General features: G+C 36.1%; 2 protein-coding genes across 3 annotated transcripts; one reads left to right on the top strand and one right to left on the bottom strand.

The window, feature by feature from the left end:
* Positions 1-1,003: 1,003 nt before the first annotated feature.
* LOC126378137 (leucine-rich repeat protein SHOC-2-like) lies at positions 1,004-13,876 on the bottom strand. 2 transcript variants are annotated; one of them, XM_050026325.1, is made up of 7 exons: positions 13,298-13,876; positions 11,370-11,532; positions 9,626-9,721; positions 8,837-8,999; positions 7,616-7,693; positions 6,270-6,382; positions 1,004-5,199 (listed from the first exon to the last, which is right to left on the bottom strand). In XM_050026325.1, the coding sequence occupies exons 1-7, from the start codon at positions 13,786-13,788 to the stop codon at positions 5,128-5,130; spliced, it is 1,176 nt and encodes a 391-aa protein (XP_049882282.1). In that variant the 5' UTR covers positions 13,789-13,876; the 3' UTR covers positions 1,004-5,127. The 2 variants fall into 2 exon arrangements, with proteins under 2 accessions (XP_049882282.1, XP_049882283.1); XM_050026326.1 differs by having other exon boundaries at positions 1,004-5,181; positions 13,298-13,875.
* Positions 13,877-14,576: 700 nt separating this feature from the next.
* LOC126378089 (uncharacterized) lies at positions 14,577-20,558 on the top strand. Its single transcript, XM_050026252.1, has 9 exons — positions 14,577-14,793; positions 14,874-15,149; positions 15,308-15,462; positions 15,672-15,842; positions 16,787-16,969; positions 17,242-17,661; positions 17,747-17,977; positions 18,218-18,330; positions 18,531-20,558. Exons 1-9 carry the CDS (start codon positions 14,721-14,723, stop codon positions 18,622-18,624), a joined length of 1,716 nt encoding a protein of 571 aa, XP_049882209.1. The 5' UTR covers positions 14,577-14,720; the 3' UTR covers positions 18,625-20,558.
* The last annotated feature ends 303 nt before the right edge of the window (positions 20,559-20,861 follow it).

The following is a 20,861-nucleotide window of genomic DNA, read 5'->3' as shown; positions in this document are numbered from 1 at the left end:
ACTCATTCATACGCCCCTTTCCTTTCGGCGGATAAGAAAAGGACAGGTATAACTTAAAATAGAATCTGGAGGTGTGTAAGAAAGGGTAGACCTTTTATGGCTGCCAAACTAAAATAAAAATTGTGTTTGCCAGAATTAGTCAAACCATATTTGTCAGCTCCTCACCGCACTTTCCTATACCTCTATCCTTTTCTGTTACTCAAGACTGTAATTTGCTAGAGTGAGAGAAAGCGACCGCACGCGGTAGAATCGACGAGGCGGCAGCGTGTAAGTGTGAGTTCGCTCCGTCTCGCTTTAGCAAATAACGGTTCTGTGTAACAGAAAAGGATAAAAACATAGAGAAGTGCGGTGAGGTTCAACTTATCAATTATAAGCCTTGTGTGTTGTTAAATTATTTATTAAGTTTTGTCCAATCAATTATGTTTTTACTTTTGGTACAATAAATGCTTTTTTAAAATAAGAACTATTCGTTTCATTTTAATGGGCATTCCCTTTTTAAAATAACTACATAAGATGCCTTTAATAGGAGATAGTGTGAAGATTAATCTTGGTCGGTGAGCTTTCCATACTGATGGATTTGAGTTGGCAGCTAATTACTAGAGATGTAATGCGTCTGTCATGCTATTAACATGACATAGTGACGTATTAAAAAAAAGTAATAAATAAAAAAATATATATTGACGTTAAATGTACGATGTCCGATTCATCAAGTAAATATATATATATATTTATGAAATATTTGAAATAAGATAAAGGGTTGCATATCAGCGTGATGCCTATTTTATTCGCTCGGGTTATTCATTAAGTTGTCAATCATCCGGCCCTTTCCTTTTCGGCGGATAAGAAAATGACGGCTATATAACCCTGGCGAAGAGTAAGCGATCAAATCATATTGGAGCGCGGTTATTTGTTGAATCAGACTGTATTATTCCTCCGATCTCTTATTTACCTTAATTACAGGTAGGTACTTAAAAATAATAATGTAAAAATATAACCTCATTCAATAGTTAAAATATATTTTTATTGCGTTTTTTACAGCTTTTTAAGCAAATGTACAAGCCAATTGTCTTTTACAGCTTTTTTACAATAAATTAAAAAAATATTATGATTGTAATAGTTTTTAATTATATCAGAGAGACGCATTCGATTTTAAAACATGTCTGTGTAAGTTGGTAAATAATAAAAACATTTCTTTTACAGAATTTCCGTAATAGATTTATAGAAATTCTTAAGATTATTTATCTAATTTACTTAATATACGGAGTGTTACTTACATCGTAACGAAAACAAAAATAGGACATCTATTTAATTGTACGGTCGTGAGCAATTTCATGCACCCACTTTAGAACCCTGTCGCACTATAATATTTGTCATTTTTATGAGACTTACGGTTTAATTTGTCAAATAAGTTAATGTGACATGGTTTCAAAGCGTATACATATTACTAAAAACGATGATAGGTTTTTTCTTGTCGGAAAGATTTTCATGTTTTGCTGCGCCGCAACGTAAATCGAACGCGAATAGTTGCTAGACTATATATACATTGATTCACATTTATGGTTTTTAATAATTTGTCATTTTTTGGGTTCTATGCAGCATACAGTACAATAAGTATGAGCTTAAAATAATTTTAAAAAATACAAAAAAACATACATTTTCCATTTGATATCAACCCAGAATGATGCTCTAAATCATCGCCCAAAATTTTCGTTACGATGTCACTAACACACTGTATACATAAAAAATACTAACAAAAATATAGTTTCACGTAATAGTTACTTAAGATTATATTATCAAGGATTCATTTATTACGTATTCTTGTCAATTACGTTGAAATTTAAACGAATACATAAAATGTATAGGCTTGAAGCTGCAACACACGATCTTTGTTGTGTTAGGTCCCGGGTTCGATTCCCGGTCAATTAGGATACACAGTTTCCCTTCAATTCTCCACCTACCCGCAAAGGAGCATTATAGTGGAGCATACTCCACATTACGTATAATATAATGGTATCGATTCTAGCAGACATCAACTTAATTTCAATGGAGTTTGACAGTTATAAAATTAGCACTGTCTCTTTCGTTCACTTATCGTTAGAGAAGGATATCTTTACTGTTAAGATTAAGTTTCAGTCTGCAGTATCGGCACCTATATGAAGTAACCTGATATTTTTTTGCTTTCCTAAAAATATTGCGGATTTGCGTCGTAGGCAATTCACTACTAGGCCGGACATATGCTTTCTTAAGTAACTAAAACATTAGATGAAGACAAAATTACAGCACCATTTTATTTATTTATACATCATTTTATTTACAAATAAAAAACAAAAACCATTTAAAAAACAAAAACTTAAAAATATTTTCGATTATTTGCTATGTTAAAAAACAGGACGTTTTTCTAAAGTAAAAACCACGGTTAATTTCGGTTTAGAAATTGTGTGTTCAACGAAAAAATAAGTTATGTCACTTTGTCACAATAAATGATTTAACTTTGAAAAACTTCGGGGTTAAAAAGGCCACATTGCATCGAAGCAATTCACTTAAAAAGCAATATTGCAATTTGTCATCTAAATATATAAAAGGAGAAACTGACTGACTGACATATCAACGCACAGCCTAAACGGCTAAACGTAGGCACTTGAAATTTGGAAGGGACGTAGCTTAGGTACCGTAGAGGTGCACTTTTAGTCATATAAAAGTAAGTGCGCAATGCACACAAATGTCAAATAGCAATATTGGTTTTTTACATGAATTGCTTCGATGTTGCCTTTTTAACCGCCCTTATCATAAAAACAAAAATCATTCGAATTACTCACAAGAACTTTTAAAATTTACTGATTATGTAATTAACATTGTGCGAAAAATTTGGGGAAAAAGTATCTTAAAGAAATTATTTACAGTTATTTATGTACATTTCTAGAGCGTAATTAAAAAAAAAAATCGATTTTTTTTTTCATCTCAATTCACCAATTTACAGTATTCCACTAACTGGAGACTTTTAAGAACTTTCACTAAAAATATATTTGGTGTTGCGATTATTAATTTGTTTTAATGGTCGATTATTCTTGAGCGACTGTTTTTTTACGATTTTGCTCTGTTATCGACATACTCCTTAATTTTTTATTAATTTAAATTCCATACTTTTAGTACAAAAATATTTTTTCCATAATACAGACGAAATATTATACTCAGTAAACCCCTTACTGAGTATAATATTTTGTCTGTATTATGGAAAAAATATTTGTGTCACGCAATTTGCTTTTAGTGTCACAAAGGATTAGCACGCATGCGTAGCAACTGCAAAGAACTTCTTCATATGGTGGTGTGGCTTATAATGAAAACTATTTTTGTAAAATCACATTCTTATGTGATTTTCTTCAACAAAATCTCGGTTTCTTTCAATTCATTTCATTCCGGATAAAAATTGAGACCTAAAATATATTTTTTTTGTTAACAAAAACAACCACGTGTGATTTTTTTTAAAGGCGCTTACGTGGTTTGTTCTATAAAGCCACGTTGAGGGACGCACGCTTGAACTAATTCTCGTGACGCTAAAACCGCCCTAAGTAATAGGAGTGTACGATAGAACTAACAGAAAATATTCATCCTACGTTTTACACATTTTGAGCGAAAATCGCACCCACATAATAAATACATCACGTTATGATTTACTTAAAATAGCTGCCAAAATGTTATATTGATAAGTCAGTGGTCCTCAATTGCGGGTATTTGTACAGTCATGAGCAATATAATGTACCCACTTTAGGACTCTGTCGCACTAACATATTTGACATTTAGTGAGACTTACAGTTCAATTTGTCAAAAAAGTTAATGTGACATGGTACCAAAGTGTATACATATTAATGCTCGTGACCGTACCCCCAGGGTACGTGAGGTTTACTTGGGGTTACGCGGAATTTCAAACGCCCACCACTCGTTAGGCTGCCCGCCCTCAGACAATCGGCGACCGACTTTTTGTAGGAGAAAAATAGAACGTCCTGCTCGCAATAGTGTAACGCCTACGTCCTACAAAAAGTCGGTCAGAAATAAAATCGGCGCATCCCGACCGATCCGTAGGTTGAGTCGGTCACAAAATCGGTCATAAGAATTGGAGGAAAAATAGACCCGATTGTCTGTCCTACAAAAAGTCTGATGTGGGCCTTAGCCGGACCGACCTCCGGCTTTTATTGCCTTAGGCTGCCTGTCTACTAGAGCGGAGCGAGGCAGCGGAGCGGAGAAACGGAATAATATTAACCAAATACATGGAGTTGCGAACTTGTTTGTCCAATCCTATTGGTGATGAAATATGTTTTGATATTGTTTACTCTTTCTTTAAGTATACATAGGAATCTTATTTATACTTATGTTTCCTCAGTCTGAGTGCTTATACAGGGTGTTAGTGACATCGTAACGAAAACTTTGAGGGATGATTCAGATCATTCTGAGCTGATATCAAGTGAAATTTTCCGTCGCATAAGGAAACGAAAATAATTAAAAAAAAAACATGAATTTTCCGACAGGAAATTCCACTTGATATCGACTCAGAATCATGGTCTGAATTATCCTCCTTAGTATTCGTTACGCTGTCACTAACACCCTGTGTAATTATGAGACTTTCACGGCGCATTGGCGCTTCTGCACTGTAATGTTGTGAAATGTAAATAAATAAATATTTCTCCCGTTTCGTCGCTCCGCTCCGATGGACAGGCAGCCTTAGGCTTAATATTTCAGCTATGAGGTTAGTGATTTTAAATTCTTTCTTTGAATAGTCTGAGAACTGATTGGGAGCTCCCAAGTTTCGCGAAGCATATCGCAGTTTCATTAGAGATACATTCTTGCACGAGATAATTGTATTTTACCTGCCGTTTGTTTTTTTAAAGCCCCCGATAAGAAATGGGGTACATTAAAATTTGACGATTACGTATATTTTTTGTGATTATTTTGACAGGTTGACAGTTGATATAAAAAAATATTTCGAAATCGACTTCCATGTTACTATTTTGCTAATTTAGAACTGAAAAAAATATCAATAATTTTTACTTTACTTTTTATCTCTTCAGCGGTTTTGTGCAGGGTTACCATTAGTGTTACCAGCTCAATCAGTGGTGGAGGCTCAGTGTTGCCAGCTCAACTGGCGGTGGAGGCGTAGCGGGACAACTCTGGTAACACCATCCCAATGGCCTGGAAAAATTGCGCGATCTGTTAGCGAGTTAACGGGACCGTCCGGGTTGTGATGCATGGTTGGGTTGGGATGGGTTAGGAAAAGGGGTAAATGAGGGGCTGTGAAGGGGGTGGGGGTATTTAAATATATATTATCTTATGCTACTGAAAGTGGTTATTAGACTAACCATTGCACGCAGCCCGATGCGACAAGGTCACGGGCTGTATACAGGGTGTTAGTGACATTGTAACGAAAATTTTGAGGAATAATTTGTAAAATTCCACTTTTGCGACGGAAAATTCCACTTGATATCAACTCAGAATCATGGTCTGAATCATCCCCCTGAGTGTTCGTTACGATGTCACTAATACCCTGTATGTATATATTCCCAGGTTTTTCTTTCAGCTACTTTTCCTCGGTTATACAGGTTCACAGGTTGTGAGAAGCTGCAGTAGTTTTAGGCGGATGAGATGTTCGTTTCGTTATGTAAAAATTAACGATTTAAAGTGTAACTGGCCCCGATTCCTGCAGACACCTCCAAATTATATTTTAAGTTATACCTGTCATTTTCTTATCCGTCGAAAAGGAAAGGGACGGATGAATGGATGGATTATCAACTGTTAATTTTAAAATGAATGGAGAATGAAGAATAACCCGGGCGAATAAAATAGGCATCTCACTAGTATGCAACCCGTTTGACGAGTGCAGTGAACTTAATTCTGTCGGATTATTGCCCAATATATAAATTTGGGAGGGTTTTTAAAATTCCTGCCTAAAATTGACGTGTGTTCCATAAATTTTATGCCTGTCGATTATTTGGCGGATAAGAAAATTACATGTACCTATCCTGGGGTTGCCTTGTAACTTTATGTTGCTTAAAAAACAAGAAATAAACACTTTTTATTTTTATTTTATTTATGTATAACTTAAAATAAAATTAGATGGTGTCTACAGGAATCAGCACCAATATGTTACCTACAGAATAACGATATTTTTGAAATTGAATTTGAATATTATAGAACGCCCATCTCACCTTCACGGTAAGAACCAGACTCTAATAGTCCGGGTGTGGTGGAGTTATTGTGTAGAAACCAGATAAGGACTCTACCTCATTGTCAGCCCTGTCCTCGTCACTCTGGTACTGCACGTCCAGCTCGGAACTGTTGACGCTGTTCTCCCAGTCCTCAGATGACTCGATCGATGACGCGTCCAAGTCCATTTCTAGAACACATACAATTGGGCCAATGACTATATTTTATTTACACCATAAACAAAACAGTTACAGAACAAAAATATTTGAAAAATATGAAACAAAACAAAAATAAAATTAAAATAAAACTAAAACAAATAAACAGAACTCAAAATAAAATAAATTATGATTAATTACGACTGGGTAGTTTCCTAGGTCAAAGATAAATTATGAAATTCTGAAAGCTAAATAAAGACATCTAAAACTGTCAAAAATGATTTATTTTTTTTCTATTGAATTTATTTATGAATTTTAATAAAGAAAAATGTGATAATTAGTGTGACATTTTGTCACGTTTTTCTATGACGTCACAGGTGGCTTTCTCATACAAATTCCATAGTAATTGTGTGTTGACGTTTAGTTAAAAGTAACTGATTTGCCTAGTTGAAAACTACTTTGCCTAGTATCCTAGGCATAGAATAAGGAATAATAACATAGAACGGCAACTCGCCGCTCCCCACCAGCTAATGAGCTAGGTTTACCTCACCCTCCTTGGTCATACTTTAGTCTTCAATCGTATAGGAGACAGACGTCACAAACACAGATGTGTGTGGATGATAACGTCAATGTGTAGTGTCTTTGTGAGGTTTTTTGTATGAAGTGTCCGGGGTGTGAACCTAGGTCAAAGATAAATAGGCTGGTTTCCAACTAGGCAAATAAATTACATTTTACTAAACGTCAAAACACGAATTCGCCGTGGAAATCGTATGAAAAAGGGTGTGTGACATAAACTCAGCGAAGTGAGGATATTTGCACTGGCAACATTTTAAAAAGTAAGTAGGTACCTTTTAAAATGTTACTTGAAAATATTGTTGGTTGTTATTGAGCCATGGTAGCCCAGTTGGTAGAACGCTTGCCTCTCACTTTGAGGTCGCAGGTTCGAATCCAGCACAGGCCTAAACCAATGATTGTCGAATTTGTTTTCCAACTCATGTTTGGGTCATAAATGATTAGGTGAAGGAAAACATCGTGAGGAACCTCACATTCCCGAGAAATGCATTTTCGGAGGTATGTGACCTAACCTGTATTGGGCTGGTTTTCTCTTTCGCGGGTTGGAAGGTCAGACAGGCAGTAGCTTTTGTAAAAACCCGGACCTGTCAAATCTTCAGGTCAGGTAAGCTGACCCTGTGAAAAACGGGATAATGCTAGGGGGATGATGACTTGAAAACGTTGTTGGTGTAACTACCCTCACTAATGTAACTTACCAACAAGCAGTGGGTCTGGTGTGTGTCTCTGAGGTCTAATCTGGGTCCCATTTACAACTAACTGCAACGAATCATCTCCTGAAAATTATACCACTGTTGTAGTGATGCCTGTCGACCCCATGGTATAAGAATACCAGGTATGCTCAATCCTATAACAAGCCGCCATTGCTAGCCCATTGATGACGTAAGTGTTACCACTGTGTTACCATTAAAACCGCGCGATTAGTTTATTTTGCCTACTTCCACAGTCTAATGTCGTACGGCATCTTGCTGTGGGGTCATGCTGCAGATATGAACAGCATTTTTGTTCTGCAAAAGCGAGCCATTCGGGCGATTTACAAATTGGGACCCAAGATGTCACTTAGAAATAAATTTAAAGAAATTAATATTTTAACTTTGGCATCACAATATATCTTTGAAAACTTAATATATGTAAAAAAACATATAGGATTATTTGCAAAAAATAGCGATCGGCACATTGTTAATACCAGGAATAAAAAAAAACTTGCTTTACAAGTCAGTCGATTACATAAGATTACTAAATCTTTTAAGGGGCAATGTATACGTTTTTACAATAAGATTCCCATTGACATTCAGAATTTGCCTTTCAACTGTTTTAAGACAGTAGTTAAACAAAAACTTTACAAAAAAGGTTATTATAAAGTTAGTGATTATTTAGAAGATATGAATGCATGGGATTAACTGTCTGAGAACTGATATTAGGCAGCTAAATTACTGAATTGTATACCAATATTTTATGTTTATTTTTATTTTTTTAAAGAACGTCTAGGGCCCTGTGCCGAGGTTTTTCTTGCAGCTTCTTTTCCCCGGCTATACAGGTTGTGAGAAGCTGCAGTAGTTTTAGGCGGATGGGACGTTCGTTATGTAAAATTGACGATTCAAAGTGTAACTATGTTACCTACTGAATAAAGATATTTTTGAATTTGAATTAAATTGGTCGTGGGTAATTTATTTTTTACAAAATGGCAACACAGGGCGGGATGACGTCAGCTGGGCTAACCTTGAAATGTTAGCTGTCATTTTTGAGCATACCTGGTTTTCTTATACCATGGAGTATATCGATAGTTTAAAAAAAACCGGCCAAGTGCGTCGGATTCGCGGTTCCGTACCATTGATTAGGTACACAAATTTCATGTTGTCCACCTGTCTTGTGGGTATGCCCGCCCTATTAGGGTTTGTGGGCGCGGGCGTGGGACGTACCGACGACGTTGGGGTCGGGCGGGTGTCGCGGCGGCGGCAGGCGCAGCTGCGTGGCGTTGACCGCCATCTGCGCGTGGCCGCGGCTGCTGGACGCCTGAGACGACAGCTCCTGCAGCGCCTCGCTCGAGGGCAGCTCCTCTGCGTAGCGGACTAGAGGGTGCTCCTGAAAGATTACATACTTCTCACCAAAAAAAAAAGAAACACCACGCAAGTTTATGTTTACGGAATAGCTTGGATCATCAAAAAAGTCACCTGTAACACTATCTTCTTCTTGTTATCGTGAGAGTTGTGAGATGGAATACCAGCCTCATCAAACTTGGTGTCAGGGTTATTACTGAGCCGCCATAGGCCCCCGACATGACTCATGTAACGACTACGTACTTACATATCAGTAAGTAGTGACCGGGACCAACGGCTTAACGTGCCTTCCGAAGCCACAGACACACACACACAAAACTCATCCCCAGTTGGTTAGGACATTACATGCTGATCACCTGTCTGAAAGTAAGATGATCCGCGCCGGAAGGCACGTTAAGCCGTTGGTCCCGGTTACATGAGCCATGTCAGGGGCTTTTGGCGGCTCAATAGTAACCCTGACACCACGGTTGATGAGGTTGGTACTCCATCTTAAAACCCACACGATAGAAGATAAGAGGGTCCGAAACTCAAAAAGCCATCGAGGATTCAGAGGTTTACACTTTGCAAACTATTGTCTCTGGTTAGTCTACCATCATCATCCTGTTCTTGACATGCTTTTGGTGTACTGCCTTAAAAGAATCAAATACTCACTGGATGTGACAATTCACATATAGGGTTCAACCGTAGATCGATCATTTCAAGCCCAGTCAGGAAACTCGTGTCGAAGTCTTCTGGCAAACTGGATATCTGATAACATAATAATTGGTTCATTTTTATATAATAACCTAAGCTCACGACAGTAGGGAGACTCAAATGGCGTTGGACAGGACACATGATGAGGTCTAGAATAAAATAGTGGACTAGAGACATTGTGGCGTCCTGGAACGCACGCCTTATTTAATAGTGTAATTATTAAATAATAACATTGTTATGTTAATTACGAATACATATATACCCCTGGCAAGACTGTCGTTGCCGGGAATAAAAATCATTCATTCATTCAATCAGTCATTCGACGATTCACTAGTTCATTGAGTGCAGAAAATATAACCTTACGAACATTCACTTCGGATTTTCATTTATTCTCCAACATCCTCGCGCTGGCAAGAATTGGCCGGCTATCAGACCGCGATCGAGATATCTCTGAGTCGCCAAAACATCACAGAATGGTACCCCAGAGATGGCAAAAGGCGAAAAGGGGGACCGAACAAAAGGTGGGAAGACGATCTACCACAAGGTTGGAGAAGGTCAACAGGCGACGGACAGGTGTGGCGCAATGAGGAGGCAATGGCGTTTTTTCTAAATTATATCCCATTATTGCCATTGCGGCAAAAAAACGCACTTTAACACATCTGTTCTGGGCTTTTTGGCGGGAAACGGCAAGGGACAGTTGCTTTCTTCATTGAATAACCTAATAATTAATACGAAGTGATGTTTTGTGGTTAAAGATCGCATTAAGTTAATCGGAAGACATTCGTAAGTGTTATTATATCGGAGTATTCAATAAACAAAGTGTATCTACCTATTTTCGCTTCGTGCCAAGAAGCCGCTTCATAACTCGAAAGTTTATGCGGACTTTTGAGTTAATTCCATGTCTTACGTATTTTTTTTCTTGATGATTAATGAAATGATGAAAGGTGATGAATGATGATGATGAAACCTAAGCCCCCACCCTCGGAGTAGACTCCTACTCCAAACCCCAAACGAATTAACTCAAAAGTCCGCATAAACAGTTTGGCGAATCAACTTTTCGCGTTAATGAGGGAATTTTCATGCTACGTTCCCCAAGAACAATATAGATGGCGTTGTACAGCTTTAACGTGACAATTACCTATTTTCTCATTACTCGGGTACATAATTATTCCAAAACACAATGTAATGGCAGAATGATGACCCTAAGGTTGCCTGGCAGAAATTGCTGTTTAGCAATAAGGCCGCCTATTGTGCTTATGTTTTATTCGTATGTTTATGTCCTTTATATATGTTGTAGTGCAATAAAGTATTATTGATTGATTGATTGAATGATATATAAAAATATTTATTGCTCGATGCTATTTCGATCACAATATGTATAGGATTATGTTGCTACCTATATGTATTGCTTCTCTTTATTTTGATTAGAATAAAAATGGGTGTAATAAAAAGGGTCATCCATCATTTATACCCAAAAACAAAGATATTTGAAATTGGAAAGTTAAATGAAGAAAAATCTTTATTGCGCGTTTTTTTTTCTTTTTTTTTTTTTGAGGAACATAGCCTGGAAAATCCCTCATTGGCTCACCATCTATTACATGGCACTTAAACATAGCTGGCAAGGAGTGGATGTACTAATATAACTCTGCCTAACCCTTCTGGGATACAGGGGAGTGATGATACATTATGTCAAGAACTCTACCTGATTATTGTTGATCTGCAAGAACATAAGGTCAGAGCACTTAAGTATCGACATGGGGAACTCCCTAAGGTTGTTGTTCCGAAGGTTGCAGTGCACCAGGGCTTCCATCTTGTCCAGTCCATCCGGGAGGGTCTCTATCTGGTTGTTCTCCAGGGTCAGCCACCTGGAAGACGAAAGGTGATTATTTTATATTTATTTATCTGTTTCTCCAACACAGTTAAGATAGTTCACTAAGGGCGCGTTACCACTTTTGTCGTGTCGACAGATAATCGTGTAGTTTTAAGTGTCGTGGCTTATGTGTTTAAAAGGAGGTCATCACATATAGACACAATTTGTGGGTACTTAGTTCACTTTGCGATGGATGTACCTCTGACTACCCCAATTGGGACATAGTCGTTAGGTCATGTCATGTTGCGATGGTTCCCCAGCAATGTGTCTTTTTGATTAAAAATGTTTTCATAATTCAATTTGTCATATAAATTTATGCTTATGAGACATAGGTAGTAATAGCACCCAAAAGTAAAAAACTTAAAATAATAAAAAAAAACAAAAAGGAAATGATTTTTACGATGGAAACCTCCACTTGATATTAACTCAGAATCATAGTCTGAATTATCCCCTCAATATTAATTACGATGATAATAACACCCTGTATACCAGAGGAAGTTTTTGTCTGCCTGTCATTGACTTTTGATGTCCAAGGTTGACCTGCTTAATACAAAGAACTACTTCTGATAATCTGCAGCTCACCTTGTAATTTTTTATTCAGGTTTTTTTGATATGACTCATTGATTGAATTGAGTTATAAATTGTGTAATACTTTATTTAATAGGTTATTATGTCAGCTTCCTATTTTAAAGCACCTAGGTTTAGATTTTAGAAATGTTAGGGCATTTTCACTAGTTTTGAAACATGTAGGTGTGTACTTAAGACACCTTATCTAATCTTAAAGTTAGTGATTATTCAGGAGGTATGAATGCATGGGATTAACTGTCTGGGAACTGATATTAGGCAGCCCAATGACTAAATTGTATAACAATATTTTATGTTCTTTTTAAAGAAAGTCTAAGGCCCTGTGCAGAGGTTTTTCTTGCAGCTTCTTTTACCCGGCTATACAGGTTGTGAGAAGCTGTAGTAGTATTTGGCGGCTGACACATTTGTCATGTAAAAAATGATGATTCAAAGTGTATGTTACCTATTAAATAAACAAATTTATGAATTTGAATTTAGAATTATCTAGATAGATGCTTAATTTAGGTCCTATTCTATAAAAATGGAATAACTTAAATATAAATATTATAACTATAGAATAGAACAAGGGAATAATCATAAGGATAATGTGATTTAAAAATTAAAAAATACAAAAAGGACATCTCATTACAAGTCAAATACAAAGTCAAGGTATTATAAGTTAATATGTATCATGTGACCAGGTAAATGTACAAGAATTTATGTAACAAGTAAGTTAAAAGAGGAATCTAAATGTACAAGGAAAAACATTTTTTATGGATGAAATTGCCTTACCCCATTGTAGGATAAACCTCAGTCTTTACAAGCTCCAACTGAATATAAGCACCTTATTGTAGGCTATGGCATTATGCTGAGGTGGAACTGTTTCAGCATACATTTATAATTGTATAATATATCTTTTTTTAATATGTGAAAACATTAGCAGGTATGTAATTTTTTTTATTTCTCCAGTATCAAGGGCTACACTAAATCACTACTAAAGCATAAATAATTAGCTAAAAAATGGTTACAGACAAATGCCCTTGACATTAAGCACAGCACAAGGATTTTGTAACATCTGACTCAATTTTTATATTTATTAAAAATATGTCAGTAGCATACGCCTCAACATTTGTTCTAATGTTACAAGACCTATGTTTATATTCAAAAGCGACGTTACGTAAATTTTTTTGTTTTACCTCAGTTTAGCCAATTTGGTCATTTCCTCGGGAATGGTAGTGAGTTCGTTCCCGCGCGCGCCAAAAGTGTCCAACTTGCTCAACTTGCCGATCTCCTTCGGGATCTCCCGGAGCCCTATCCTGTTGCACCAGAACGCCTCCAAATTCTCCAGCTCACCAATTTCAGGGATCAACACATTCAACGGATTATAACTTATATTCAAATTCACAAGATTTTTCAAGTTCCCTAACTCCGGTGGCAAGGTACTTAAGTTATTATAGTCTAGAGTCAACGTGGTCAAGTTTAATAAGTCAGTAATTTGCACAGGGATCACTGTTATTTTATTTCTATGTAAATAAAGATTTTCAACGTCCATACAGTTGTACAACAGGTTAGGTATTTCTGTTATTTCGAACGCGTTTAAACTCAACCGGGACTTCTTTTTCACAATGGCCTGTTCTATAAGAGCTAATATGTGATTTTCACGAATAAATTTTAATATTGCACTCATTTTTTATTCTATTTTTGGTCACATTGCAAAAACCTATTGCGTTTGAATTTGTTGAGGGAATGACATTGGTATGACAGATGTGGTTGACATTTTTTTTTTTTTTTGGTTTGGTTTTCCCCGAAGGGTAAGGCAAAGGGAACTATGCCCATACAGCCATGTCTGACGTATTTTTTTTCTTGATGATTAATGAAATGGTGAAAGGTGATGAATGATGATGATGAAACCTAAGCCCCCACCCTCGGAGTAGACTCCTACTCCGAACCCCAAACGAATTAACTCAAAAGTCCGCATAAACTTTTGAGCTATGAAGCGGCTTCCTAGCACGAAGCGAAAATAGGCAGATACACTTTGTTTATTGAATACTCCAATGTAATAACACTCGCGAATGTCTTCCGACTAACTTAATGCGATCATTAACCACAAAACACCACTTCGTATTAATTATTTAGATTATTCAATGAAGAAAGCAACTGTCCCGTTCCCGTTTCCCGCTAAAAAGCCATGTGGTTGACAGACCGGATTAGGGTTGCCTTGTTCTGATTTAAATTTCTACCAAAAAGACAACGATATAATGGTTTTGTCGAAAAACATTTTAAAATTTTATTTTAACTTTTTCATTAAACCCCAAGTTCCACCTTTAAATACTTACCAAAAAGCAAAGTACGTAACACAGTGATAAAACAAGAACATATACATCTTCTGTCTAAACATTGGAGATACTACAGCGCACGTGCAAAGGAATGGAAAATGTAATATCGATTTTCAGTTTCATGAAAGCTTTTCACAATCATGTGATTGAAAAATAAACAACGGTCTATGTGTATTAACCAGTTAAAAATAAGACATGTTTGAATCATCTGTGTAATAGTTTCTATATAAGTGCATTATTACTCAATGTTAGGAAGTTAATTTTAATTTCATAGAAAATAAGGATGAGTGTTTATATTCTGAAAATAATCTTTTTAGTAGCTCTTATAGAGCAGAATTTTATAGTTGATGCTAATGGTAAGCTAATAAACTCTATTTAGATAAATATAAATTACAATATAAATGAAATTACTATTCATATTTAATTTCTCTTCTAGTGCTCCAACAAAACAAAACTACGCACCATGTGCGTAGATCAAGTATGGATGATAGTTTTTTCAAAAATCAAAAAGCTCCTTCTTACCGATCGTTTCAACCAGTTTCTATCAAGTACCATAAGACCACCTACCCTCGAGCTGATGATAGGCCTGACTACGATATAACATCGTACGACACTGAGTATGGAGGAGTCGTCTCTAACTTCACGTCTTCCATTTATGATGATAATCCGCCGTTGTACCCCAATCCTGAATTTATTTCAAGGACTAATCAAGGTAAGAGCTTTTATGAAAGTGTATGAAACGTTCATTTCTGACGAATAATGAATAAGGCAACTTTATTGACTGACCTAAATAAACAGTTCTTTGACAACGTAAACAAAGTATTGATGAAAATGCGAAAGATTTTTTTCTAATTAAGTACTTTCTTTCAGTGATCAAGTCTGAAAGTAAAGTGGCGGAAACGGAAGTCGATCTTCCCGATGACTCCCTAGCAGACGCGGATCTAAAGGAACACAATATTATCGATAGTGTAACTTACCTTTACGGGTTCAATAACTGCCACGTTCGCAACGAATGGATGATACTGGTAAGATTTGATGAATTATAATGTCACGTACTTACCTATTTAAATCACTCGAACTATATGGAAATGACTGCCGTTAGTGCTTAGGTTGTATATGTTTATTTTGTAGTGCAAGCTGATGTAGGACTCGCCCGTTAATCTATATTTTTTTAAAATATCGTCTGAAAGTTTCGGCAAACGACGAAATTAACTAGGTACATGAAACTTCCCAGATCTTCATAACTTGCGGTATCGCGATATTATTGGTGTTAGCAGCGATGGCATGGTTAATGTGGAGTGCGCCTGCAGCTGATTTCCGACGTGGCAGCAAACTGTACCCAATCAACATCAACTTGTGCTGCTGTCTCGCAGCTTGCACGCTGATCTACGTACAGGCGGCTATGGTATGAACAATATTTCATTTTTCTTCTTATACACCCATTTAGCCCTCAACGAATATTTTTAATTTGTCAGAAAATAAATTTAAACTTCATGTGAAGCTTACTTTATGTAAAAAAGCCTATTATAAGATTAATGGCCCCGATTCCTGCAGACATCTCTTAATTTTACTTTAAGTTATACCTGTCATTTTCTTATCCGCCGAAAAGGAAAGGGACGGATGATTGACTGCTCTTAATTTTAGGAAGAATGCGTAAATAAATGAATAACCCGGGCGAATTTTTAGACGGTTGTTTTAGATTTGTGCTTAAAATTGACGTGTGTTCCATAAATTTTATGCTTGTCGATTACCCGTCCCTTTCCTTTTCGGCGGATAAGAAAATGACAGATATAACCTAAAATAAAATTAGATGGTATTTACAGGAATTAGCACCAATGACTACCTAAATGATAAAAATGTCTGGTATTGAATGTGTTCCTCTAGTTATTAAATAACTTGTAATGTATACCCTCATTGGTTTTTAAAAGATGTGTTGCTGTTGCCGTTTCTTGTCATTTCTTCTCCTCAGCCATAAAACCTTGCGAAATGACGTAAATTCAAAAATGTTACATTGACCTTCAACAAGTTTATCCATGATAATTACGTTGAATAAATGATTCTGATTTCTGACCTGGCATTTGTTAGTGCTGACACGGACAACCGGAACCGGATTTAGGTCCTTTGTTGACCGAGGTGCGCTACCGTCACACAGAAGCAATAGCTATTTATCTTTAGAAAATATAATATATAATCTTCTATGACATATAAAATTGTTAGTAGTTATTACAATAAAATAAGAAAAACTAGCAAATAAGATAGTGGTAACCAACTAGCCAGTCTTAATACCATGATGATTTCTTTGGAAGCTAATCGATTAGCTCTGTTTGATATATACTTCTTTCTCCACAGGGTGTGTCATCTCCATCACAATGTGAACGAGTAGCCTTACTTCTTCATTATACCTATCTCACTTGTGCAATGTGGATAGTGGCGCTCGCAGCCGCAGTCGCCGAATACTGCGCCTGCGACACTCTGTTGCCATTGAAGTATAACTACTTACTCGCTTATGGTGTGCCTGCTGTCGTCGTCATGGTAAGTCGCAAATAAGTGTATATATGAGCAATTTTGAAATTGGCGCCCAACGTGGGACCTAATTTAAAGTGACAAGTTCAACTCATAACTACTCTAAACTTTCTAAGTACTAATGTGACACAGTCATATTCAGTATGTCCAGGAAATGCTGGTATTTCGGAAGGCAACTTAAAAAATATTTTATGAATAGTTTAAGTGGAGCCCAACTTGGGGTTCGATAATTAATATTTGTTCTTGATGAAATTCCAGTACTTTGAAATCCTTTGTTTCAGTTCAATTACGCTCTTTCTATGGAGCATTACGAAATAAAACATTACTGCTGGATGTCCATCGAGAAAGGCATGGTTATGGGCTTCATGGTGCCTGCCATGGTTTTAATCTTGATCAACACTGCCATCATAATTCTAGGCCTACAAAGCGTTAACAAGAAACAAGCTGAAATGCTAACAGCTAAAATACAAGAATTAGTTGACCACCACATAGCAAATTGGCCGAAAAATGAGCAACTTGAGGATAATAAAAATGGCAGCATAGATACTTTGAATATTTACACTCCCGGAAGTAGCAGGAAGAATACAGACAGCACGGATACTTTGGATAAAGAATATAATTTGAGTGAAGATGATTGCGGTTATGTTAATTTGCATCTGCCAGGTAATACTGGAAACGGCGAATGCGGAATTGAAAATGAGGTAATTAATTGTAACGTTAGATTTCATGAATCTTATTAGCAGTCATGTCTTTATATCACATTAATTGACAATATAACCTTTGCAGTCGAACGCTAAAACGATTAACGACAAGGGGCTACTAAATATGTTGTACAATGACAACTTATCCTGGAAATGGAGCTGGAACACGGAAGGGAACGAATTGAAAACATATTTACACCTGTGTCTGGTGTTAGAACCTTTCTTCGCCATCAACTGGGTGATGGGTGTGGTGGCTATAGAAAACGCCGCGCATTGGTCTACTCCGACTATTTACCTCATACTCGTCGTCGCGATGGTGAGAAAAGAAAAGTTGTTGTTTGTGTTTTACTAAAATTTCCAGAACTTTCCATATCTGCCTGCTTACTTTAGCATACTTACCCTATAAATTATGTACCTACATTCCAGTAAGAAACACTAAAGATTGTCGAAAAATAAAAATATTGCCATTTGCAATACATGATTAAATATTTATCCTACTAAATGTATAACACAGTCAAGTCAAAACAGTAAACGTAATGCATTGTACATCTTTCAGTACGTGTACTTGACTGTAACAATCTGTACGACTTTGCCGATTGTTCGTAACAAGAACGCGAATCAACCATGCTGTGAAGATGTTGTAATCGAGCCTGCCATCGCTAGAACTAGGTAAGATAATCAACGAAATAATATCCTATAGATATTTATATTTAAGGATAGTTATCCTTCTATTTGTTAAGGATTTAGGAAGACATTGATACTATGTCGGCGGGTATGCCTCTGCGTGCAGTACAGACACACGAATAACTTTACTTCAATATTCTGTCCACATACTTTTTATATTAAGTCATCTACTTTTATTTTCTCAGGACAACGGACAGCATTCCTCTCCTAGACCCGGCGATACAGCAGCCCAGTGTGACTCCGGCCCCGGCAGACACCATCAGTACGATCAGCATATAATCCAGGCCTTAAAACATACTGGTTCAATCTAACGAGCGAAGAAAATCCGGTACCACGTTTGTGGACAACCTATGTTCCACTGCGGATCAATCGAATCGGATAGATCTTTACGAAACAATGTGGTACCTTCTTCAAAATGCTCTAAAATGACGCGTCTTAATCAATGGAATGGAAGTGTGTGCGAGACACTTTCGTTCATGATTGCATTCATATTTATAGATTAATGATAAAATAATCATGATGAAACAGTTTTTAAAGTTGCTGATTTGATAAAAATATTCGATGAGAAATCATTTATTTATTCGATAGTCGAAAAACATGGTATAAATTAGTAGGATAACTTTTTCAGCACTGGCAATATTTTTTAATTAAATGAATGTGATTGGTCCAATTGCGACAAGTATTGCCAACAATACCGACATCCTGTTTCTGTTCTATTTTGCAAAATTATTTTCGCGCGTATTTTAAAAACTACGAAATCTTACAACGTACATTTTTTACAGAACTTTTATGAGATACACGGTTTAAGTACTTAAATATATTCACAAATATCAATCAAGGAATTTTAAGACTTGTTGTTTAAAGTCTCATTTAAAGTATTACTTAATTAATACTTATACTATTATTACAAGAGTGTGTCTCTTGACTTGTTTCAGTAGGATAATTTTGTTTATTACAGATACCAACTGATTTTAAATATAAAAAAGGAACAAACTTAAAAGTAGGTTCTTTGTCATTTACAAAACTACTTTTCGACGACAATTTATCTACTTTAAAATGAAGCTTCTGTAAGTCCTTAGGGGCGTGTTTTTTCCAAAATACAGTCAGTAGGTACATGATTATTTACAAGTCTATTAATATTTCCTTTTGAATGATGGAAGATTATTTAACGAAAGGTGTGGACTGCAGTCGTTTTCCGGCATGGATTAAATAACACTATTTCTGGCGACTTGCAGTTCTGCTCATTCTCATATATTACGGGCGTGAGTTCTGTTGTCACTGGTGTTTGAAGTTATATTATAATAACAAAGTAAATAAATACTGAATTTGATTACGACCAATGAATTAATATATTTCTCTAAAGTTAAAAAGGTTAACATCTATTCAGAGATGGACTCTATTAAAGTACATATCTAAATTGTTAGAGGATATTACCAAATAAAAAAATCGTTAATCCATTTAAATAAAATGTAATTTTGGAATGTTTCATCTTCAAGATAATAATTAAGAGGTTTTAAGAATTTTAAAATTCTTCGAGTGCATTATTTAGATTGTAGATAAGTAAGAAATAAATAATTGTGAATTGAAACGATTTCAATCTATTTAGAGCAGAATAACATTTTGTAGTTATTTGGATCGCTTATCTTTGATGCCTATTTATACAAATAAAAGCAGTGTATGCTAGAAAACGCACAATATTTTTAAAATTTAAGAGCTACCTTCAATAGGTACTTATTTTCATAGAGGGCCTGGTATGGGGAGTGGGGGGGTCGAGTTTTTTCTTCAACCAAATGCTATACTGATACCTACTTAGCATAGCACCACTGCTTTTATTTCAACTATTTAATAGTTACTGTATTAACTACATTTTCTATACAAATTTACCTACGCTGTCTATACCACAGTACCTCTCTATATTTCTCATGATGTTCAAAAGGGCAATAATAATTTTGTGGGTATCTGACGTTACATACGGGCAAAGTGAGTCGAGTAACGAATTTAGTATCATTCTGCATTATATGAAAAGTTTAAACAAGAAATCGCGTGTTATGTTAGTACTGAATTGGCCCTTACGTGATTTTAAAATGCCCATGTCAAAAGAGCTCATTTCCACGTTTTAAACAGACCAAAATTTTTCAGTGTTAACTTGAAATTTTGCTACTTTCTGTGTACTTAAACATTTCTTGTGATAGTTGGATAGACATAGCAATAGGTATATGCCATTAATAGATTTTAAATAAATGTTTTGACGATTAAACTTTGTCTTCATTCGTATGTGACCTTTTATCTTAATTTTCTTCGAACAATACAGGGTGTTAGTGACATGGTAACATGGTGATCGATTCACACCATGACCTGTATATTGAGTAGACGGCGATACGGCTCAGCACCTACCACGTTGGTCTAACAGAAAGCCCGGTGAGGTGCGGGTACTTAGGTCATCTCGCGAAGGATGTACGGTCACGAGCATTAATATGTATACGCTTTGGTACCATGTCACATTAACTTTCTTGACA

Source organism: Pectinophora gossypiella, chromosome 25 (assembly GCF_024362695.1).
Source record: "Pectinophora gossypiella chromosome 25, ilPecGoss1.1, whole genome shotgun sequence".
Lineage (NCBI taxonomy): Eukaryota > Metazoa > Arthropoda > Insecta > Lepidoptera > Gelechiidae > Pectinophora > Pectinophora gossypiella.
The sequence above is the reverse complement of the archived record's forward strand: the minus strand, read 5'-3'. Positions and strand labels throughout refer to the sequence as shown.